Below are 26,402 nucleotides of genomic sequence, written 5' to 3'. Positions count from 1 at the left end.
CCCATTTCAGACCTAGGGACACATACAGACTGAAAGTGAAGGGATGGAAAAAGATATTCCATGCAAATGGAAATCAGAAGAAAGCTGGAGTAGCAATCCTCGTATCAGATAAAATAGACTTTAAAATAAAGAATGTTACAAGAGACAAGGAAGGACACTACATAATGATCAAGGGACCAATCCAAGACGAAGGTATAACAATTATAAATACATATGCACCCAACATAGGAGCACCTCAATACATAAGGCAACTGCTAACAGCTACAAAAGAGGAAATCGACAGTAACACAGTAATGGTGGGGGACTTTAACACCTCACTTACACCAATGGACAGATCATCCAAACAGAAAGTTAATAAGGAAACACAAGCTTTAAACGACACAATAGACCAGACAGATTTAATTGATATTTATAGGACATTCCATCCAAAAACAGCAGATTACACTTTCTTCACAAGTGTGCACAGAACATTCTCCAGGATAGATCACATCTTGGGTCACAAATCAAGTCTCAGTAAATTTAAGAAAATTGAAATCATATCAAGCATTTACAATAGCCAGGTCATGGAAGCAACCTAAGTGTCCATCGACAGATGAATGGATAAAGCAGATGTGGCACATATATACAATGGAATATTACTCAGCCATAAAAAGAAACGAAACTGAGTTATTTGTAGTGATGTAGTGGATGGACCTAGAGTCTGTCATACAGAGTGAAGTAAGTCAGAAAGAGAAAACCAAATACTGTATGCTAACACATATATATGGAATCTAAAAAAAAAAATGGTTCTGATGAACCTAGGGGCAGGACAGGAATAAAGACAGAGACGTAGAGAATGGACTTGAGGACATGGGGAGGGGGAAGGGTAAGCTGGGACGAAGTAAGAGAGTGGCACTGACATATATACACTACCAAATGTAAAATAGATAGCTAGTGGGAAGCAGCTGCATGGCACAGGGAGATCAGCTCTGTGCTTTGCAACCACCTAGAGCAGTGGGATAAGGAGGGCGGGACAGAAATGCAAGGGGGAGGCGATATGGGGATATATGTATGCATATAACTGATTCACTCTGTTATACAGCAGAAACTAACACAACACTGTAAAGCAATTATACTCCAATAAAGATGTTAAAAAAAAAAAACGATAACATAGGAGAAAACTCAGATGACCTTGGATATGGCAGTGACTTTTAGATACACTGCCAAGAGGCATGATCCATAAAATAAACAACTGATAAGCTGGACTTCATTAAAATTTTCTGCTATGCAAAAGACAATATCAAGAGAATGAAAAGACAACCCACATACTGGAAGAAAATATTTGCAAAAGACACATCTGATAAAGAACTTGTATCCAAAATATACAAAGCACTCAAATTAAATAATAAAAAAACATACACCACAATTTAAAAGGGGCAAAAGATCTGAACAAACACCTCAAAGAAAATATACAGATGGCAAATAAGCATATGAAAAGGTGTTTAACATCATACGTCTTTAGGGAATTGCAAATTAAAACAACAATGAGCTACCACTATACACCTGTTAGAATGGCCCAAATCCAAAACACTGACAATATCAAATGCTGGTGAAGATATGGAACTTTCACTCATTGCTAGTGGGAATGCAAAGTGGTATAGTCACTTTGGAAGAGTTTGGCAGTTACTTAAAAACTAAACATACTTTTACCACATGATCCATAATCATATCCCTTGATATTTATCCAAAGGAAGTGAAAACTTATGCCTACACAAAAATCTGCACATGCATGTTATTAGCAGCTTTATTCACAACTGCCAAAACTTGGTATCAACTAAAATCTCCTTCAGTAGGTGAATGGATAAATAAAGTGTGGTACATCCAGACAATGGAATATTATTCAGTGCTAAAAAGAAATGAGCCATCAATACATGAAAAGACATAGAGGAAACTTTAATGTGTATTACTAAGCAAAAGAAGCCAATCTGAAAGGCTATATTCCAACTATAGGACATTCTGTTAAAGACAAAACTAGAGACACTAAAAAGATTAGTTGTTGCCAGAGGTTAAGGGGGAGGGAGGCAGGACAGGCAGAGTACACAGATTTTTAGGGCAGTGAAACTATTCTGTATGATACTAGAATGGTGGAGACAGGTCATTATATATTTGCCCAAACCCACAGAATGTACAACACCAAGTGTGAACAAACCCCAGTGTAAACTATGGCCTTTGGGTAATAAGGACATGTCAATATAGGTTCAACTGTAATAATGTACCCTGTGATACAAGATGTCAATAGTGGAGGAGGCTGTGGGTGTATGGGGAACACAGCATGGGAATTCTCTGTACTTACTGCTCAATTTTGCTGTGAACCTAAAAGTTCCCTAAACTATATACTTTACTAATTTTACAAAAAAGTTAATAAAGGTGTTTTTATTATAATTAAATATACACATTAGTGGAAAACCACTAGAAAATTATGAACTAAAAATAATAGGGCTTATGGAAAAGTAAGAATATGAATAATCCACTCAAAACCTATCCAACTTTATAGCAGATCACTAATGAAGACAGTAACCAGGGAGTAAGTTGAACATTCTGGGCAGGCAGCCACGGTTGATATTAAATACAGCCAAAATGCTGGTGTCGCTTTGATCAGAGCAGGTCTGGTGGGTGTTGAGATGATGAAGGTAGAACTCTGTAACAGAGGGACAGCCATCCAGATGGGCAGGAGGCAATATAACCTGCCATGAATTGAAAACCACTAGCAGAGGAAGTGCATCTCTCAAGGAAGGACAGGCACTCATAATTTTCTTTAAATGAAGCTTGAAGAGGCTTCTGCTGCCAATGCAATAGGTGAGCCTAGGTCTTTTTTACAGCCTGCCAAAAACTAATTTTACCCCCATTATTCTAACTCCCCTTGCCTAGAAAACAAAACAAAACAAAGCCACAGATGAACCAGTGAGACTTGAAAACTATGCTGACATCGTTCTCCTATTTATCATTTGTGTATGAGCACATTTGCACTACGGAAATTTGTTTTGCAGCAAGACGAGCTGTAGAACCTCTAGATGAAATTAAGCAGACAGAGAAGACTGAAGCCGAAGAGCTTTAATTTCTACATTTAATAAGATGTTTTCAGCCTTTATACCTACTTTCTCTAGTGTCAAACAACCACTCATTCTGGAGAAAGCCTTTCTTCCCTTCATTTCTATGACAATACCCCACACCACCTCCCATTCTCCTTCACAAGTTGTGCTCTTCTACTACCCTGTAGAACACTACTGTTCCTGTCTTTACTTCTGAATCCCATTTTCTTCACTCCCTGCAACACCAGATCATGCCCAAGGATCCAACAACTACCCAGGTAGATGGACAACTCCTAAATCTCTAATCTCTCCCTCAGACCTCTACCCAGGAATCCAACCTCATTCTTCATCTCAGTCCCAAATTTATAATACATAAGCTGAACTCATTATTTTTCTCTTCTAAACCTATTCCTAATGGAGTAGTCTCTATCCTGGTCATTGACAGTGTAAACCAATCAACTTCACCCATCTGAAACCAGGCAATTATCTCTCTCACCACGTTAATGTCACTACATCTAGCCCATGGTTGGTCACACAGATGTTTAATAAGTACTCTTCCTTTCATCCTGACCAACATTGTTTTAAAATGCAGGTATTCACTTAACTTTTAGATTATTGAGATAGCCTCCAGACTGTTTCCCTGTCTCCAATACCATCCATCTTAAATCCAGTCTCTATTATGCCATTGGAATAACCAAACTAAGATATCTGGGTGAGTGAAAGAGGGTGCTATTAATAATTATGCTAATTCAACAGACATTGACTGGAATTGTCCCTAAATTGGAGACAAATGGAGCCCTTACTTCTCAAGCCTTTGATACAACTTGACCCCTGCTTACCTCTTCAACCACATCTCTTACCACTACTCTTCTCTCATTATATACTTCATCCTTACAGAATAATTTGTAGTTTCCAAATGATTACCTCCTTTCTTGCCTTTAAGCCTGTCTGCATGCAGTATACTATGCCTCAAACACTATTCTGCTACCTCCTTCTTCTGGCTATTTTCTTTTAATCCATCAGGTTCTTGGACTAGATATCCCTTCCTATGGGAAGCTTGACCTGACCTTTGGAAGGCTGGTTTATATGTTCTTAGTACGGGTGCCCATAGCTCTTCAAATATATCCCTCTTGGGCACCTCCAACATACGGCAATTGTCTGATGTTTATCTGTGTTCCTCATTAGATTGTACACACTGTGAGGGAAAGACCAACTTCATTCACGTATTACTAGAGCCTAAATGGTGCCTTATCCATAGTAAACATAATTTTTGAAGAAATGGATAAACATGTTTTTTGATATAGTCTCCCTTTGTGAACTTCAAGTTCCATGAAGACAGAAACTGTTCTTCACTTCTGTGGGCCCAGTATTTAACACATTAGGTGTTTATGTTCTGTTCAATAAGTTCCTTTGCAAAGGTGGGGCTCATTTATAAAATGTTCATTAGAACCAAAGGACTTGGTAGTAGAAAAAAATAGCTGAAGGAAAAAGGAATAGAAAAAAATGATATAAATGGGAAGAAAAAAGGAATGATGCATCAATAAAGCTTAAAAAGAATAACCATTATTTAATTGGTCTTTCAAAAGAAGAATTCTCTTTCTTCTTCAGTTTTTAACAAAAGGAAAAAGGGTCCTTCACATTTGGGGTTTTTCCATGCAAGCCTGTTAACCACAGGTTAAAATTTTGGTTTAAGGCATTATAAGTACAAATTACTCCTTGGTTCTACCAATTCTACTACTGAAACAACCTAGGAAGTTTGGATTTTAGGATAAAGACCTGGTTCTCCTTTTCTGCCTATGAGACTTAGCAATGTCTAGTTCATTTTGATTGTAAGGTTATTCAGTTTTTAATAGGCAAATAGAAGTTACTTCTCAATAATGTTTTTCATCTATAAATTAATTAAAAAGTCATTTTATTTCAAAAATATGCTTTTTAAACCTAGAATATACAGAATAGTAAAAGTATAATTCCCTTTTAAAAAATTATTTATTTTATTTATTTATTTTTGGCTGAGTTGGGTCCTTATTGCTGCATGTGGGCTTCCTCTAGTTGCAGTGAGCGGGGACTACTCTTCATTGCGGTGCGTGGGCTTCTCATTGCGGTGGCTTCTCCCATTGCAGAGCACAGGCTCTAGGTGCACAGGCTTCAGTAGCTGTGGCTCGCAGGCTCTGGAGCACAGGCTCAGCAGTTGTGGCACATGGGCTTAGTTGCTCCGTGGCATGTGGGATCTTCCCAGACCAGGGCTTGAATCCGTGTCCCCTGCATTGGCAGGTGGATTCTTAACCACTGCACCACCAGGGAAGCCCCCCCACTTTTTAAATATACTAGGGAATTAAGATGAACACGTATGGACCCAAAAAATGTGCACATACAAAATGTTGTGCACAAAAAATAATGTTCATAAATCCAAGGAAAAAATTCCTTTGTTGCTCTTCACAGAAATAGAACAACCCTAAAAAGACCCTGGACAGCCAAAGCAATACTGAGAAAAAAGAATAAAACCAGAGGCATTACACTTCTAGATTCCAAACTACACTACAAAGCCATAGTAATAAAAACAGTTTGGTACTGGCACAAAAGTAAACACATTGACCAAGGAAAAACAACAGAGAGCCCAGAATTAAACACCAGAATACAAGGTCAACTAATATTCAACAAGGAGCCAAGAATACTCAATGGGTATGGTGCTGGGAAAACTGGAGAAACACATGCAGAACAATGAAACTGGACCCCTATCTCATATCACTCACAAAAATTAACTCAAAATGGACCAAAGACTTAAACATAAGACCCGATACCATAAAACTGCTAGAAGAAAATATAGGGAAGAAGCTCATCAATATTTGTCTTGGCAATCATTTTGACATGATGCCAAAAGGACAAACAACAAAAGCAAAACTCAACAAATGAGACTAATCAAACTCAAAAGCTTCTGTACAGCAAAAGAAACAGTTAACAGAATGAAAAGACAACTTATAGAATGGGAGAACATTTTGCAAACCCTGTATCATGTAAGGGGTTAATATCCAAAATATATTAAAAACTCATTCAACTCAAAAAACAATCTATTAAAAAACAGGCAGAAGAACTAAATAGACGTTTTTCCAAAGAGGACATCAAAATGGCCAACAGACACATGAAAAAATGCTCAACATCATTAATCATTAGGGAAATGCAAATCAAAACCAAAATGAGATCTTACCTCCCACCTATTAGAATGGCTATCACAAAGAAGACAAAAGACAACAAGTGCTGGTGAGGATGTGGTGGAAAGGGAACCCTTAAACTTGGTTGGTGGGAATGTAAGTTGGCATGGCCACTACAGAAAACAATATGAAGGCTCCTCAAAAAAATAAAAGACAAATCTACCATGTGATCCAGCAATTCCATCTCTGGGCATATACCCAAAGGAAATGAAAACAGGATTTCTACAAGATACATGCACCCCTCATGGTTATCACAGCATTATTCACAACAGCCAAGGTATGGAAACAGCCCAACGCCCATCAACAGATGAATCGACAAAAGATGTAACACACAATGGAATATTACTCAGCCATGAGAAAGGAGGATATCTTCCATTTGAGACAACATGGATAGACCTTGAGCACATTATGCTAAGTGAGATAAATCAGAGAAAGGCAAGTATTGTATGATACCATTTATATGTGGAATCTAAAAAAGCTAAACCTGTAAAAAACATAAGAGTACCTCCTTACCAGGGATGGGGGCGGGGGGAGCTCCCACAGGGGATAAGAGTGATGGTGTTTAAGGGTAAAACTTTAACAAGTAGTAAATATGCCATAAAAACCTAATGCACAGTGTAATGAATACAGACAATTATATCGTACTATATATAGTTATGTAATGTGATAAATACCACAATAGCAATCATATTACATACAAATGTATCAAAGTAACATGCCACACACCTTAAACTTACACCATATTACATGTCAAATCTGTTCAATGAAAAAGTGAAGAAAAATAAAAACACTATTCACATGCCAAAAAAATTCCTTCACTAAAGAAAATTTTATTATCTTATTAGTTGTTTCTCCTAAACTTTTGCTGTTTTATCCACTCTGTATCAATCTCCTGGAAAAAAGTTTATCTTATATATTTATCATATCCATTTAGTACTTAGGGTTTTCCTTGTATTTCCTTTTATTAATTGCACTTATTTTTAAAATGAATTTCTCAACAATATTTTAATTCCCCACATAATTTAAAATTCTTCTAATATTTTTAGCAGTCCATTTTCCTTACCTTTCCAGATATTTCTATCTGTCCTTTCAGACTGACTTAGAGAGCCCTCTTCTGGCCTGATGCTGTGTCAAAAAACATTTTCTTCAGCTTGCAGATAATGTAAGTTTTAAATGCTTTTGGTCATATAATAATAATTGCATAATTCAAGTAAAACCTTTATTCAGAATAATAAAGTTATAAGGAGAAACTGCATGGTTCTATTAAAATACCCTTATCAAAGCAACTTATACTACTTAAGTAGTATAGAAATACCACTTTCGAATAACTGTACACTATTAATCTCAGTATGACAGAGCCTTGCTATCATGTGATGGAACTTGAAGATGAAACCACATAATAACAAGGTATTTGATACATTAGTAACTGAAGTATGATAAACAAGCTGGAATCTCTGTTAAGTGCCTCTGCCTCAAATAAGTCTGATAGCTATTTGGTCTTTAATATGTCCCGATTTTAATATAACAATGCTTTTAATAAAACTACAAGTTTGAAAATATAATGGGGGAAAAATTCCACTTAAGTTGATTTTTTTTAATTCTAGGAATAAAGATATTAATGAAAGTGACCAAACAGAAGTACATACCACCATTAAGTAATCTGCCAATGGTTTTTCTTCTTTTTGTAAATAAACAAGCCAATTATAAAGTTTACATAGAAATATATAAAAACAAATATTAAGGACAATTCTTAAAAACAGTAATAATTTGAGAAAGTAGTCCTTCTGGCCATATAAATTTTGTTATGAGGCATCATAGACCCTATGTCTGTGTTCCCATTAGACTGTACTCTCAAGGACAAAACCAATCTCGCTCACGTTTCTATTCCTAGTACCTAGACAATGCCTAATCTATAGGAATCATAATAAATTTTTAAGGATTGGGTAAATGTGTTTACCTATATGGTCTCTCCCTTTATAGTTTGAGATTCATGAAGGCAGGAACTATTTTTCACTTTTGTGACCTCAGAATTTAGCACAGTGGATGTTTAATAATTGTTTGTTAAATGGGTTCATTTCCAAAATGGTTTGTTTATAAAATACTCATCAGAATTAGAGAGACTTCATGGTAGATAACAATAGATAAAGGAAAAAAATGAGAAAATGATATAAATAGAATGAAAATATTACAACAATTCAGAAAATGCATTTTCAAATCAAATTATATGTAAAAGAAACTAACTTTTTTCCATTAAAGGGTTCATAAAATCCATAAGCAAAAAAACCAATACAGAAAAAATAAGCAAAAAATACGAAAAAACAATTCATAGAAAAAGAAACATGAATGGGTCTTAAATATATAAAAAGAAGTTCAACATCAGTCTTAGGAGAAATACATATTAAATCCATATGGAGAAAACAAGAAAAAGATCTCAAATCAACAATGTAACTTTACAACATAAGGAACTGGAAAAAGAAGAACAAACTAAATCCAAAGCTATCAGAAGGAAGAAAATAAAGATTACAGCAGAGATAAATGAAATAAAGAATAGAAAAATAATAGAGAAAATAAATGAAACCAACAGTTGGTTCTTTGAAAAGAACAAAATTAACAAACCTTTTCCTAGATGGCCTAAGAAAAAAAGAAGACTCAAATTACTAAAATTAGAAATTTAAATGGAGACAATATCGATTCTATCAAAAAAAGGATTATAAAAGAGAAGTATAAAGAATTAACTGTTCAACAAATTGGAAAAACTAGATGAAATGGCAGATTCCTAGAAGCAAAACCTACTAACACTAAATCATGAAGAAGTAGAAAATCTGAGTAGACCTACAACTAGTAAGGAGATTGAATCAGTAATCAAAAATCTCTAAACAAAGAAAAGCCCTAGCCCTGAACCTGATGGCTTCACTGGCAAATTCTACCAAACATTTAAAGAAGAACTAATATCTATCTTTCTCAAACTTTTCTAAAAACTGGAAGAGGATGGAACATTTGCTAACCCATTCTGAGGTCAGCATTATTCTGATACCAAAGCCAGATGAAGACACTACACGAAAACTACAGACCAACGACCCTTTTGAACACTGATATAAAAGTCCTCAACAAAATATTAGCAAACTGAATTTAGCAGTATATAAAAAGGATTATACTCCATGACTAAGTGGGATTTATTCCTGGAATGTAAGGATGGTTTAACATTCAAAAATCAATCAATGCTATTATACAGCACAAAAAGAGCATGAAAGAAAAAAGAAAAACAATCATCTCAACTGAGGCTGAAAAGAGCATGTAGCAAAATGTGACACCCTTTTATGATAAAAACACAAAAAAAGCTAGGAAAAGAAGAAAACTACTCAACATAATAAAAGCTATATAGAAAAAACCCACAGCAAACATCATACTCAATGGTGAAAGACTGAGAGCATCTCCTCTAAGATCAGGAAGAAGGATTCCCACTTACAACACTTCTATTGAACAGCGTACTGCAAGTTCTAGCTAGAACAATTAGGCAAGAAAAAGAAATTAAAGGCATCCAAATTGAAAAGGAAGATGTAAAATTATCACTGTTCACAGATGATATGATCATACACATTCTTTAGCAATAAAGAATGGATTCAGGGACTTCCCTCATGGCGCAGTGGGTAAGACCCCATGCTCCCAATGCAGGCACCCCGGGTTTGATCCCTGGTCAGGGAACTAGATCCCATGTGCATGCTGCAACTAAGAGTTTACATGTCACAACTAAGGAGCCCGCCTGCCGCAACTAAGACCCAGTGCAACCAAATAAATAACTAAATAAATATTTTAAAAAAATGTATCTCCACCCTCCTGGGTTTGAGCTGGAGAAATTAAAAAAAAAAAAAAAAAAGAATGGATTCAGCAAAGTATCAGAATACAAAGTTAATACAGAAAATTTAATTGCATCTCTACACACACTAATAATAAATGATCTGAAATGGAAATTGTGAAAGCAATTCCATCTACAATAGTATCAAGAAGAATAAAATACTTAAGATGTAACTTAACCGAAGAAGTAAAAGAATTGTACAATGAAAACTAAAAAACACTGCTGAAAGAAACTGAAGATGACACAAATAAATGGAAATATATCCCATGCTCATGGACTGAAAAACTTAATACTGTTAAGATGTCAATATTACTCAAAGTGATCTACAGATTCAAATGTAATCCCTATCAAAATCCCAATAACATTTTTTTTCATAAATAGAAAAACCCACCCTAAAATTCATATAGAATCTCAAGGGACTACAAATAACCAAAACAATCTTGAAAAAGGGGGACAGAGGAGGACTTACACTCTGTGATTTCAAAACTTTCTACAAAGCTACAGTAATCAAAACAGTGTGGTATTGGCATAAAGAGAGACATATATAGACTGATGGAATAGAATAGAGAACCCAGAAATAAACCCTCACATATATGGTCAAATGACTTTTGACAAGACAATTCAATGGGGAAAAGATTGTCTTTTCAACAAATGATGCTGGGAAAACTGGATATCCACATGCAAAAAGAATGAAGTTGGACCCTTACCTAACACCATATACAAGAATTAACTTGTAAGGGATCTAAGACCTAAATGTAAGACCTAAAACTATAAAACTCTTAGAAGAAAACATGTGGCAAAAGCTTCATGACACTGGATTTGGTAATGATTTCTTGGTTTATGACACCAAAGACACAGGCAATAAAAGAAAAGTAGAGAAATCAGACTTCGTGAAAATTTAAAAATCTTGTGCATGAAAAGACACAAAGGACTATCAACAGAATAAGAAGGCAACCCACAGAATGAGAAAAAATATTTGCAAATCATATATCTGACAAAGGATTAATATCCAGAATATATAGAGAATCTCTAAAACTCAATAAAGAAAAAAACAAAAAGTCCAATTTAAAAATGGGCAAAGGACTTGAATAGACCTTTCCCCAAAGAAGATACAGAAGTAGCCAATAAGCACATGAAGATGCTCAACATCATTAATCATTAGGAAAATGCAAATCAAAATTACAATGAGATATCATCAGGATGGTTACTATCAAAAACCAGAAAATAACAAGTGTTGGTGACAATGTGGAGAAACTAGAACACTTGTACACTGTTGGTGGGAATGCAAAATGGTACCTCCACTGTGGTAAAACGGTGTGGCAGTTCCTCAAAAAATTAAACAGAATTACCATATGATCCAGCTATTCCATTTCTGGGTATATACTCAAAAGAAATGAAAGCAGGGTCTCAAAGAGATATTTGTACACCCATGTTCAAATAAATAATATAAAAAATGTTCATAGCAGCATTATTCCACTATAGCTAAAATGTGGATTCAGCCCAAGTGTCCATTGAAAGATGAGGGGAAAAGCAAAATGTGGTATAAATAAAATGGGATATTATTCAGCCTTAAAAAGGAAGGAAATTCTGACACATGCTACAACACAGATGAACCTTGAGGATATTATGCTAAGTGAAATATGCTAGTCACAAAAAAGACAAATACTGTATAATTCCACTTAACATGAGATACCTGGAGTAATAAAAATTATAGAGACATGAAGTAGAATGGTAGTTGCCAGGGGTCAGGGAGTGAAATGGTGAGTTATTGTTTAATGAGTACAGCGTTTCACTTTTATAAGATTATGTATAATAGTCCCAAACTAGAAACAACCCAAATTTTGACAAGTAGAGACAGGTTGAATAAATTATGCTGTCTCCATAAAATGGGAAATCAAGCAGCTGTAAAAGCAAAGGAAAGGGATGCTGCCTATGTAATGATATGAAAATAATCACTGTATTTTATATAATTTTATATAATATTAAGGGAAAGAAGCAAGGTGTTGAATACTGTATTTATTTTGATACTTTTTGTGAAGGTAGGAGGATAAAATACATTTATATTTGTTTGTTGTGATATAAGTCAACTCTGGAAGGCTACACTAGAAACTGTTAATAGTAGCTCCCGTTTGTGTGGGGAAAGGGTGTGAACTGGACAGATGGAAAACAGCACTTGGACATCTTTCACTACACATATAAATACGAACCATGTGAACAGATGATTAATTCCAAAAAATGTCCTAATAAGCTTAGTATATAATTTACATGTTTTACTAATAAATCGACTACAAAATCCTTTATAATCTTACCTGCAAACTAGCCACATAAGAATCCTCACAATTTACGTAATGTCCTAACATGGCATGTTGTGCTCGTAATTCATTATCCCTTATTCTTTCATGCAGATGGGTAATTTGTTGCTTCTGCCTGCAAAACATAAGTTGAGGTACCACATTATAAAAAATATACTTTTCTAAGTGATAATTAAAAGCAGAACTTTCAGTATTCTAATTTGGCATAAGAGTTAAAAGTATGATCAATCTTAAAATTCATAATAGGAAATCTTTTTAAACCACAGTACCATGAGATATGTTAAATACAGAAAAAGTGTATACTGTAGAGTACTTCTGACACTTTAAAGAACATAATCTTTTGTAGAATACTCTTCTTAGATTCTAACAAAGTCATGCTTTGCTCTCTTTCTTCTTGTTGCCTAACATAAAAACTGTTTCAATTTCAGTCTGGAATGTCTTTACCTTAATATTATTATTTCCATTTGTCCAAATTCTGTTCAACACTTAATACCAATTGAAGCTTCTGAAAATTTCATTGTCTGGGTGAGAGGTATTTTTATAAATATCATCTAGCTCAACTGCTGTACTATGCCTGCCTCTTATCTACAACATCCAGGTTGCATGGTCTACACATAAACATCACTAACGATGGAGAACTCACATGGTGGCAGATTTGCATCTCTGGATAGCTCTGAAATTTCATTTTAATATAACCTCATGCTGGAACCAGACACACTGAAGTTCAAGTATTTCCTCAGTGGATCATAGCTTATTTTAATCAAATTATTTAACTTTTGTGAATATGTATCCTTAAACATTTGAAAACCATTATGTGCCAGGCAACATGCTAAGACCTTTATGTATTATCATTAATCTTCAAAAATTTAATAACAAGTCTCATACTAAGGTTATGAGAGACAGAGTGAGAGCAAGAGAGAGCAAGAGCTCGTGCTTTCAAGGAATAATAAGGATACATGTGGGTAAACAAATAGCTTGATGTTTTCCAAAGTTACTTACAAAATAACTTTTGGAGCAAGTTCAGACTGCATCAAAGAGCTTGTTCTATTCAGAGCTGTTTTTATTTGTTTTTCAGATATGTTATCCTTTAAGAACATCCACACAAAACATCAAACAGGAAACAGATAAGTTAGGAGAGATTAGTCACATGGTACTTTTCAAATAATGTAAAACTTTACAAAGAAAACTAAACTTCCTCTTCCAGCCAAGATGGAGTAACAGGAACCAGTTTTGCCCTTTCCCTTGACATAATTACAAAATGGAACAAAATGCAGGTAAGAAAGACTCTCAAGACACTGGACAACAGGCAATTAGTCACCGTGACTTCTGGGAGGTGGACAACAAATTATGTGAGTCCTAAGATTGCCAGAGATTACCATTTTAAGCCTAAGCCTCTGAACAGGGAAAGTGACCTCTCTGAGTTGAAAAAACAAAGCTGGTAATCTGGAGAAACCAAGGCAGCTAGAGTTCACAGTGCAGAGCCACCCTTGGGTATTCAGTTGAGTGTTAACTAACGAATGCGTGAAGAAACTACTTTAAGTGGGGAGGGGGGGTTGTGGGGTGGGGGTGGGGGATATGTTAGCCAAAAAGATTAGAAGAAACAGTGCCTGAGGCTCACATGGGGCCCGGAATTGTGCCTGTTCCCAAATGCCAGAGTGGAAAACTTCATAATTTACAGGGTATCAGTTAGCAGCAATTTCCAACTGAGGGCAATTTGGGGCTCAGAACAAAGCGCAAGAATACAAAAATAACAGCTTCCCTGGTGGCGCTGTGGTTAAGAATCCGCCTGCCAATGCAGGGGACACGGGTTCAAGCCCTGGTCTGGGAAGATCCCACGTGCCGCGGAGCAACTAAGCCCGTGCGCCACAACTACGGAGCCTGCGCTCTAGAGCCCACACGCCACAACCACCGAGCCCAAGTGCCACAACTACTGAAGCCCACACACCTAGAGCCCATGCTCCACAACAAGAGAAGCCACCACAATGAGAAGCCTGTGCACCGCAACAAAGAGTAGCCCCTGCTCGCTGCAACTAGAGAAAGCCCGCGTGCAGCAACAAGACCCAACGCAGCCAAAAATAAAAATAAACAAAATAAATAAATTAAAAAAAAAAAGAATACAAAAATATGTAACATCCAAAACAAGTTAAAATTCATAATGCCTGGCACCTCAAAGAAGCAGGAAAATATGACCCACAATAAGGTGAACAGCCAATCAACTGAAAGTGAGCTAGAACTGACACAAATGACAGAATTAATAGTGAAGGACACTAAATCAATTATTGTAACTATTTTCATATGTTCAAGAAACTAGAAGAAAGACATAATATGTTAAGCAGAGACATGGAAGACATAAATATTATCCTGAATGGGATTAGGGCAGATTAGAATTTGCAGAAGAAAAGATTAGGGAATTTGAAGACATACCAATAGAAATTATCCAAAAAGAAACAGAAAAAAAAGACAAATAAATGAAACAAAACAAAAACTCAGAGAATCAATGAGTTGTGGATTTCTTTAAAAGGCCAAATATATGTGTAATTAGAATCCCTATAGGGGAGGTGAGGGGAGGAGGAATGAGCAAGAAAAAGTATTTGTAGAAAACTGGCCAAATTTTTTCCAAATCTGCTGAGAATGACACACCCACAGATCCAAGAAGACCAAAGAACCCAAAGCACAAATAACAAAAAGAAAACTAAACCAAGGAACATCCTAATCAAATGACTTAAAATCAGTGATAAAGAGAATATCCTAACAGTAGTCAGAGGAAGAACGGTAAATGCGTTTAGGGAGTATAGCCTGAAAATACTCCCAAAGTATATTAAAAGGATGCTTTTACATTTAAAGGCAGACCTTGGAGATATTGCAGGTTAGGTTCCAGACCGCGGCAATAAACTGAATATTGCAAGAAAGCCAGTCACAGGAATTTTTTGGTTTCCCAGTGCATATAAAAGTTATATTTACATTATACTGTAATCTATTGTGTAATAGTATGTCTAAAAAAAAATGTCCATACCTTAATTTAAAAATATTTTATTACTAAAAAATGCTATCATTTGAGCCTTCAGCAATGTATATGTCTCTCATTTAATTACATGTGGAAGTAAAATCACATTATAATTTTGCTAGGTAAACTTTTAAAATCAGTGGTGGATTCTTTGGTATAGTGTGGATTTTTTTTTAATGGAATTCATATTAAATGTCCTTCTAACTCATCTGCTTTAGAAGCTAGGACTTACCATATTTCTAAAGCAAGGCCTAAGTGTACATATCATGGTTATTAAAAGTTATTAAAATTCCAACTTCACAGATATGATCAATTAACATATGGGAGTTTGCTCATGGCAATTTGCAGAACATCTTTTACTTTGAGATGGACCCCATAATGCAAGAGTCATATTTATTCTCCATCACAAGTGTTTAAGGTTTGGTTATTTTTATCCGCTTATCTGAGTATTTAAATACAGTTTCAATAGTTTGTTTCTATCTATTTTGGTTGTTTACACCTAGGTATATAGCTTTATAAAATCAATTTCTAAATCTATTTTGTTTCAAGGCCAACTGCTACACTGTGTGAAATTTGATTCTGACACTGAACACCTTAAGTTAGCATCAGACTCCACAGCTTTAAGGGCATGATCCCCAACAAGAAAGCCTCACTTCAGATGCCAGACTCAAGTGGGATCCCCAGGCCATCCACACTTCTAACCAAATGGCTACAAATCTGGGGAGTTCCCAGAGTTTTTATTATTGAATTTCATTGTGTGGGCAAGATTGATTAAATCACTGAACTCAATCTCCAGCCTCCTCCTCTCCCTGGAGGTTGGACTGGCTCAAAAGTCCCAACCCTCTGATCACAGGGTTGGTCTCTATGGTAAATAGCCCCCATCCTGAAGCTGCTATGCAGGGCCCAAGAATCACCTCATTAGCATAAATGCAGGTGTGTTCCACCGCTCATGAATAAAAAAGACATTCTAAAGATTTACAGTCTCCTTTCCAAGAACCAGAAACAATGGCTAGTCAGATTCTCTATTATTGGACAAGATCTTAAGAAGATTTGTAGATACTATATTGTAAATTGCCAAGTAATGACAAAATGAGAATTCTCCTCTATACTGCCAGTATCATTTACTAATAGCATTAACTCAGCTGTCACCACAGAGGGTATAGGGTTTTCTCTCTGAATCAGGCTCCAGTGCACTGATTTACCCCTATATTTTATCTGTTCAATTCAGCGGCACAAGCTATGCAATTTCTAAGTGTAAACCATCCTAAGAACTACTAGTATCAGCAACAGCATAGGTTAACCAACAACCTTAACCTCTTTTTCATTAAAATGAGGCTATTTCCTCTGCATGAATATTTAGTGAGTACCTACTATGAGTAATAAAATGTACATGAAACTGTCTCTTCTGTGAAGAGATCAAAGTCGACTGAGGAAAGACAAGCACGTAAACATAACTATTACATATACAAAACATGTATAATGTGGCTCCTATTTGCTGATGGCCACTATGCATCAGACAGTATTAGTGCTTTTTACATACATTTATTCATTTAATCCTCATGCTGTACAACTAGGTGGGAGAGGAGAGTTGCCTAGAAGAGTGATCTTCAAAAACCTCATTTTTTGCTTAAGTGGTGAAACTCCTTGTACCCAGGCAGATGAGAAAATCAATATGCAAAAGGTCAAGTACCCTATTCAGAATTACCTAAATGGTTAGTGTCAAATATGAAGCATTAGAAACCAGGTTTCCTCCTTTTTTTCTGAGTTGTTTTTGAAATTAACCTATTTGCTTTTTCTCACAAGATGGGGAACACTTAAGAACAGTTTCTTTTTTTTTTTTTTAAAGCAGTGGTATTTTTTTTTTTTTTTTTTTTTTTTTAATGAGGATCTTGAATCAGATGCGTATGTTTGATTGGTTGATTGATTGATTGATTTTGGCTGTGTTGGGTCTTCGTTTCTGTGCGAGGGCTTTCTCCAGTTGTGGCAAGCGGGGGCCACTCTTCATCGCGATGCGCGGGCCTCTCTCCTTGCGGAGCACAGGCTCCAGACGCGCAGGCTCAGCAGTTGTGGCTCACGGGCCCAGCCGCTCCGCGGCATGTGGGATCCTCCCAGGCCAGGGCTCGAACCCGTGTCCCCTGCATTAGCAGGCAGATTCTCAACCACTGCGCCACCAGGGAAGCCCTCTTTTTTTTTTAATTAAAAAAAATTTTTACTTTATATTGGAGTATAGTTGATTAACAATGTTATGTTAGTTTCAGGTATACAGCAAAGTGATTCAGTTATACATATAAATGTATCTATTCATTTTCAAATTCTTTTTCCATTTAGGTTATTACAGAATACTGAGCAGAGTTCCCTGTGCTATACAGTAGGTCCTTGTTGGTTATCTATTTTAAATATAGCAGTGTGTACATGTCAGTCCCAAACTGCCAATCTATCCCTCCCCCCAAACCCTTCCCCACTGGTAACCATAAGAAGAACAGTTTCTATAGCAGTTATTTTTCCTTAACATTTGATCTGTTTTGACCTAATTATCTAAAATCTACAAAAGCTATATGCATTGTAAAAAAAAAAACAAAAACACATTTTTCTCATGTAATCATGAATAACTTGATATTTGCAGGAATAATATCCAGAATACAATTTTTAGTTAAGTGACTTAAAAGGTATCATCACCCACACTGTATTCCAAAGTAGAAAAGTTCAGCATCTTTACTCTCAGTTCCATCCAGGAAGAAACTAAATCCTGTCAATTCTGTCTCTGAAATAGTCTCTGCATGTGTTATCACCATTTTAAAGGCCATTAGTCTAATCTGGTTCCTGGAAAAAAGATATACTATAATTTTGTTCTAATTTTCATCACTATATGTGTTATAAAGATCTTTATATATGAACATTTTTACTTTTAAATTCTGGTCATGTTGCTTGAGAAATAGGAGTTGCTACTTTTTCTTCCTCTGTTTTATATAATGTCAAATGCATTAATCATCAAAAACTTTATAATAAGCATGTAAAATATCAAAGATTATTTAAGACACTGGGTGTGGTAGATTGTTTACAAAAACATCCACAAGTATTCCCTTCCCTGTATTACTTATACTCCTTTATGATGTGATTTTGCTGTTCCTACTGTCCACAGGTGAAGTCTCTTGGCCTTGTGACCAATAAGAACATAGTGGAAGTGATTTTTTTTTTTTTTAAGCAGACTTTATTTTTTAGAGAAGTTTTAGGTTCACAGAGAAATTAAGCTAAGGGTACAGAGATTCCCCATAGGGACTTTGTGCCAGTTCTGAGCCTAAGCTCCAAGAGAACGTGTGTGCTTCATTTTCTCTTTGAACTTCACCCTATGAACAAACCCTGGTTAGCATACTGGAGGATGACAGACCCCCATGGAGCATACAGACCATCCAGGTTAAGGCTAGCCTAGGCCAGCCAACGCCTACTTTACAATGTGGCTACCACAGATCCATAAATGAGACTAGATAAAGAATCGGCCAAAAATGGGCAGAAGACCTAAATAGACAATTCTCCAAAGAAGACATACAGATGGCCAAAAGGTACATGAAAAGATGCTCAACGCTGCTAATTATTAGAGAAATGCAAATCAAAACTACGAGATACCACCTCACACAAGTCAGAATGGCCATCATCAAAATGTCTACAAATAATAAATGCTAGAAAGTGTGTGGAGAAAAGGAAACCCTCTTACACTGTTGGTGGGAATGTAAATTGGTACAGCCACCATGGAGAACAGTATGAAGGTTCCTTAAAAAACTAAAAATAGAGAGCTACCATATGATCCTGCAATCCCACTCCTGGGTATATATCCAGAGAAAACGATAACCTGAAAAGACACATGCACCCCGATGTTCACTGCAGCACTATTTACAACAGCCAAGACATGGAAACAACCTAAATGTCCATCGACAGATGAATGGATAAAGAAGGTGTGGTACATATATACCATGGAATATTACTCAGCCATAAAAAAGAATGAAATAAAGACATCTGCAGCAACATGGATGGACCTAGAGATTATTATACGAAGTGAAGTAAGTCAGACAGACAAAGACAAATATCATATGATATCACTTACATGTGGAATCTAAAAAAAATAATAAAAATGAACTTATTCACAAAACAGAAACAGACTCACAGACATAGAAAACAAACTTATGGCTACCAAAGGGGAAAGATGGGGGAAAGGGATAAATTAGAAACTTGGGAGTAAATACACACACTACTATATATAAAATAGATAAACAACAAGAACCTACTGTATAGCACAGGGAACTATACTCAATATTTTATAATAACCTATATGGAAAAAGAATCGGAAAAAGTATGTGTGTGTATGTATGTGTATATATATATATATATATATATATATATATATATATATATATATAAAACTGAGTCACTTTGCTGCATACCTGAAACTAACACAACATTGTAAATCAACTATACTTCCATAAAAAAAATTTTTTTAATTAAAAAACAGAATTGGCCAACTGAGCAACTTGAATGATTTTAGATTATTTCCTTAGTATCCTTCTATATATACAAAATTGACAAATATAAATATATTTTAATAGATTACATCAATAATTATCTGCATTTCTTACTGCCATAGACTGAATGTTGTGACATACACCACCCACCGCCCCCCCAAATTCACACATTAAATCCTAATGCCCAATGTGTGGTATAGGAGGTAGAGGGCCTTTGGGAGGTGACTAGGTCATGAGGACAGAATCCTCATGAATGCAATTAGTGCCATTACAAAAGAAGCTCCAGAGAGCTCCCTTGCCCCTTTCACCATGGGAGGTTACAGCAAGAAGACGGCCATCTATGAATCAGGAGGTTGGCTCTCACCAGACATTGAATCTGCCGGTGCCTTGGGACTTCCCAGCCTCCAGAAGTGGGAAAAATAAATATTTGTTGTCTATAAGCTACCCAGTCTATGGTATTTTATTATAGCAGCCCAAATGAACTAAGACACTTATTAACTTATACCCAATAGAATGGTATAATGGTGTTTAAAAAATAATAAAAGCCAAGTGATTCTGATTGAGGGCAAGTCTATTCATATTAATGAAAGTCTGAATTTTGGTGTGTTTAAAAATGGTATTAATTTCAAGTCTATACAATGAGTTAAATTATTTAAGTGTTCAAAATATATATCCAACAGGGTCTATAATTATTTATACATAAAATTCACTTGTACTAGAAGTATCTAATATTTTAAAATAGGCTTTTCATAAAATCAATTATAACTATCTCCTACAATCTTCATTCATTTATCAAGCATGGAAGTATCAAGCACTAAGTACATGTACTACGTGCCAGGCTCTGTTCAAGATGTTGAGAACATAGTGGAGAATAAGGAAGCCCAGATGTTTATGCTCTAGTTTATATTCCAGCAGATCTTGCTTAACAGTGCTAAGTTTCTAAGTAAAATCTTTTGAAATTTCAACTATTAAATATATTTAAAGGTTTGAATTAGGATTTAATTTTAAAGCTAAAATATCTACTACTTTATCCCATATAAGCACATGAAAATAAGAAGTAACTAGCACTGATTAAGAAAAAAATGCCTCCTCAAACTATTTCCCAATTACCATGATATGCAACATGTTTAACTATCCCAAAAGTATACATAAATGATGTAGAACCAATATAGATCATAAATAATTAAGTAATAATTAAGTAATTTTTTGCTGGGAATAATCAGGAGACTATTAAGTTTAAAAAAATTTTTTTTCAGAGCTTTGGTACTGAAATAGGCAAAATTTTGGAAATGTCTCCCAAAATTTTCAAAATTCTTATCTGTAGGTCATTTAATTTTAAACATTCATGATTTTCATACTTTCTGTGCTATCAGATCTAACATACATTAGTTAAAGGAAACTACCACTTTAAAGTAGCTTTCCAATTTGATAGTTCCCAAGTATAAAACACAAAGACACTAGCTTTGATAGTTCATCAGCATTGCAGCTAACTTGTTACATGTACAAAAAAGATGGAGAGGAGTTTCCAAATAATGAGTTACCCTCATGTAAATGGGAGGATGGTAGAAAACAGACACAGATAGATAGATAGATAAATAGATAGATAGATAGGCAGATAAACCAACTGACCCTCAGTTCTGATACTGGTTCTTAAAAGTACTGGGATTGGGGATGGACAGACATGAGACATCAGTGTACTTGTAAGGTTCTATTTCTTAAACTCTAAGCAGTGGGTACAAAGATATTTGTTTTATTAAACTACATTTCTGCATGCCTGAAATATTTAGTAATTAAAAAATAAAAAAAGACTCACCGATCAATTACAATTTCTTTCTGCCTTAGTAGTCCTTCTTTTATTTTCAGCACTGATTCCCACTTACTGAAATCTTGATAGCCAGGAGGTGAATAACTTTGACGAGATGATCCAGTCAAAACCTGCACAAACATGTTTACACTATTAGTATACTAAAAGTGGCTAAAGGGAATATTTATATGTCACCTTGTATTTTCCCAGAGATTTTCATTTAAAAAAAAATAGAGAACTGTCCATTTGATTTTTTTAAAAAACCATCTTAAATCACACCTGTGAATACAACATAACTTGAAGAATTTCAAGGAAGTTCTAAAGTAAATGTACAAATCTAATGAAGAATTGGTGACAACAGAACATTATTATAATACTATATGTAAGATCCTGTTCTCATTATCTTGTGGAAGCTTTCTGGAAATAAGAAATTAATCATTGCCTAAGGAAGGAGTACAATAAAAGAACATACCAAGGCTAGACTGTACAAGCATTACCAGAAGGGTTTCCACAAGGGAATAAAAATAGTATCTGTAGCATTCAGACTTCAAATTGTCACTCATCACATCAACCTTTAATTACACTGAAATTTCAAAAGCTAAAATATTTTCACAAAGTAGTAAATATATCCATAGAAAATGACTATTAAGCAGATAATCTAGATGATTACTGGTCTCCAGTGTTTATTATATCATTTAGAAAAAAATCGATTGACTTTAAGAAAAATTCAAGATATTTAAAACAAATAATAACAAAACCCAATACAGCAGATATCCTCAAATTTCTATCATTGAAACAAAATCAAAATTTTAATACTGGTGGTACTGGTTGAACTGTGTCCCTTCAAAAAGATGTTGAAGTCCTAACCCCCAATACCTCAGAATGTAGCCTCATTTGGAAACAGGGACTTCACAGATACAGTCAAGATGAAGTCATTAGACTGATGCAAAAGGGGAAATCTGAATGCAGACATGCACACAGAAGACTATGTAAAGAGATACAGAGAGAACACCATGTGAAGATGAAAACCAGAGATTGGAGTGATACATCTACACGCAAAGGAACACAACAAGATTGCCAGAAAACCACTAGAAACAGGCCCGAAACAGATTTTTCTTCACAGCCCTCAGAAGGAACTAACTTTGCTGACACCTTGATTTTGGACTTCTAACCTCCAGCACTGTGAGGCAATAAATATCTGTTGTTTAAGCTACCTTGTTTGTGTCCTTTGTTATGGTAGCTCTAGGAAATTGGTAAATTTCCAATACAATTGGTAAATCAAATAGGAAAATAAATTCCTTGGCAAGCTAAGAGATGCTATATAAACACCACAAAGCAACTTCAGGAGAATTCAAATGTGCAGCAATATTTTTTATCCTTTGTTTTCCAAAGATGCTACTGACAAGACCTACTTCTGAATAAACCACTAACTGGGTGACATCAACTAGTCCTAGATTAAACCTTTAAATTAAGATGATTGTCGGGCTTCCCTGGTGGCGCAGTGGTTGAGAGTCTGCCTGCCAATGCAAGGGACACGGGTTCGAGCCCTGGTCTGGGAAGATCCCATATGCCGCCGAGCAGCTGGGCCCATGAGCCACAATTACTGAGCCTGCGCGTCTGGAGCCTGTGCTCCGCAACAGGAGAGGCCGTGATAGTGAGAGGCCTGCGTACTGCGATGAAGAGTGGCCCCCGCTTGCCACAACTGGAGAGAGCCCTCGCACAGAAACGAAGACCCAACACAGCCATAAATAAATAAATTAATTAAAAAAAAAAAAAGAGTCTCTTATTCTACCTTTAAAAAAAAAAAAAAAAGATGATTGTCAAGTAATACTAGGACAGGATGTTTCAGGCAGCACAAAGACAGCACAAGGTGATCAGACTAAGAAGCGTAGAAACTAGATAACAGGGTACATAACTTTGTCAGATGGTCACATATTTGGAGTCTAAGTGACACATAGGGTTATAGAGACAGGTTAGTCAGAGATCTGGTCTTTGAATTTCACTCTTTCTCTTGCCCAATATACAGCTCAGGCTGATACTGGGCCAGTATGCACCAGTACAGATATATTAGTTGTAGCAGTACTGAAGTACTTTCACTGTGGTTGAACACTAGCTGCTGCCCAAACCCAATCCTCAGAACTTTCCATCATCCAACAAATAAAGAGTTACTCCTGGCATAAAAAGGGGCCCTCTGGACACTACTTACGGCATCCTTCCTGATTGGTTGGTTTCTACTAGTCAGCCCCTCAAACTTCCCCCATCTCAACACTCCCTACCAGCTTATATTTAGTTGGCAGAGCTAGGATTCAAATATAGTTGGCAGCCCAACAAAAGAGCACCGCACTGTCTCACTCTTTCTACTATGGCCCAGTTGACCAAGAGGTATTTCAAATTTCATAGCATCACAGCAACTGGAATAAATGTTTGAAAGTAACTGCTCTTAAAAACCAAGAGAAGATTAAGCACTATAAACAATACTGTTGATATTAAGAGAAAGTCTCTGCTTATTGCAACTCCATGTTACTTAATGACTATCAGTTTAACAGGTACTCGTTTCATGAAATTTATTTTGTCAAACTGTAGCTCAAACAGGAATTCATTAAAACTGGTAAAAAAAAAAGCAAGACAAAAGACCATATCAATAATTCCAAAACTCAGCATAAGATGTGGAAATTATCAGAATGATATGGTGAACCATTTGTGCTATAATTTATACTACTAAATATTTAATTTATTTGTAGAATAAAAGTGAATATATATTTTATTTATATATTGAGTTATATATTAATATCCTGATAACAGGTTACAGATATTTTAAATATTGGTTTTTGTATATTGTTACCATGCCTAACAAAAAACTTCTAAGATAGCTTGAGGATCTATGGTATCCTCTTCCAAAACTTTATAAAAGGTTCCTTCACTGCTGATTACCACAAATCAGGAATGACCCATACCATAGTATTTTAAGCTATGCTTTACCTTATACATCTTGTACCTATGTCAATAAGACAAGTGCCTAGACAATAGATGATGATCTTTTCAAGAAGACATTAACTATTCTATTCTTCCACCAGTCATCTGCTAAAATTTTTCCCATGGCTGACAACTTAAGGAAAAGCCTTTTCTTGTTTTAGAAAACTTCCTGGCATCAAGAAAGAGGGAGTAAAGAGAAGAAAAAAGTAGGTCTGCAAGACAAAAGCAAACAACAGTACTACTTGGTTTATAGCACCTGAGTCACTGACAGGATGGACTGCTGAAGTACTTGCCAGATACATCCAGTGAATATATGTAAAACAAAACATGAAATTTTATTCTTCTGATTTGTAGCTCCCTTAACCTAATCCCTTTAGAAAACAAAAATTGACCCATAAAATTGAGCAAGCAGGAAGAAAGGAAAGGAAGTCTTTCTCTGTAATTAAGATTCAATAAACAATTACCAAATCAGCAGCATGGCAGTCTTCCCTCGAAACTTTAATCCTGATTCATAGAAGTAGTTTAAAAAGGAGAAAGAATCCTGACACACAACCAAATGCTGCAGGTGGAGTTACATGTAATTTTAAAAACCTGTTTATATCTGCCTATCACTGAAAATGACAATTATGGAAACATGTTACCTTTTAAGGCTTTTGTAATGAGGCCATAGGGCATGCTATACTAAATGAAGTTATAGAACACAATTTGAATTACCTAGCAAGAGTTATTAAAATCATATTGTGACATCTCAAATAGCAAGGCAGCTACTGTACCTTTATGATTTTGCATACTATATAAACAATGCTGTACTACTAAAGATATACAGAAAAGAAACAACTGATGAAATTTTATTTTTATTATAATTTATAGCAAATTGGAAGTTTGTATCCTTTGACCAACATCTCCCCATTTCCCTACCCTCTACCCTCTGGTAACCACCATTCTAGTTTCTGTTTCTATGAGTTTGGCATTTTTAGATGCCACATATAAGAGACATCATACAGTATTTTTCTTTCTCTGACTTATTTCATTTGGTCAACTAACTTCCAAAGGGGCAAAGCTGATTCAATGGGGAACTGAATTTGGTATCTAATCAAAAGAAGTGAAAACGTATGTCTACAAAAACCTGAAGGCAAATGTTTAATCACCCAAAACTGGAAACAAACCATTAACTGATAAATGGATAAACAAACCGTGCTACATCCACAAAATGCAATACTAACTCAACAAAAACAAAATATATACTAACCATGGGCCTAGACTTTATTTTTCTCTCTACCTCACAGTAGGACTGAGGGGAAATGAAGGCCTTGCCTGCTGGGGGAGAATATGTAAGTACTCAAAGATGCTCTGTAGATGATACAATGCACTATCTCGGCTATAATTTCCTATCTATTCCTCACTACGGTGCTATCCTACATAGGCAAATAATTGAGAGATAAATGACCAGATGAAGTAAATACCGTACACCAAGAATGCAAAAACAGAGTTGGAAATGAAGGGTAGCACAATATGCTACCCCAAAATACGACTGTAGGAGCTCAGGACACGCCACCATAATTAATGACATATTAATTATTTTGAGCTGTAGGCACTTGAAAATGAGCAAATGCAGGGAGAGGCTTTTTCTGAACTCTACTCTCTGCCTAAAGACAGATCCTCCCAAAGGAA

General features: G+C 35.6%; 1 protein-coding gene across 6 annotated transcripts in view; it reads right to left on the bottom strand.

Moving 5' to 3' along the window:
• Positions 1–26,402, bottom strand: part of CEP85L (centrosomal protein 85 like) — a 210,954-nt gene that overhangs the window by 48,373 nt on the left and 136,179 nt on the right. For all 6 annotated transcript variants that reach the window (XM_007190766.2, XM_057527706.1, XM_057527707.1 and 3 more), the window contains 2 exons: positions 21,768–21,889; positions 12,437–12,554 (listed from right to left, as the gene is read on the bottom strand). In XM_007190766.2, coding sequence (XP_007190828.1) covers positions 12,437–12,554; positions 21,768–21,889 — 240 coding nt within the window. The remainder of the gene's footprint in view (positions 1–12,436; positions 12,555–21,767; positions 21,890–26,402) is intronic.

The sequence above is a fragment of the Balaenoptera acutorostrata genome, chromosome 14 (assembly GCF_949987535.1).
Source record: "Balaenoptera acutorostrata chromosome 14, mBalAcu1.1, whole genome shotgun sequence".
Lineage (NCBI taxonomy): Eukaryota > Metazoa > Chordata > Mammalia > Artiodactyla > Balaenopteridae > Balaenoptera > Balaenoptera acutorostrata.
The sequence above is the reverse complement of the archived record's forward strand: the minus strand, read 5'-3'. Positions and strand labels throughout refer to the sequence as shown.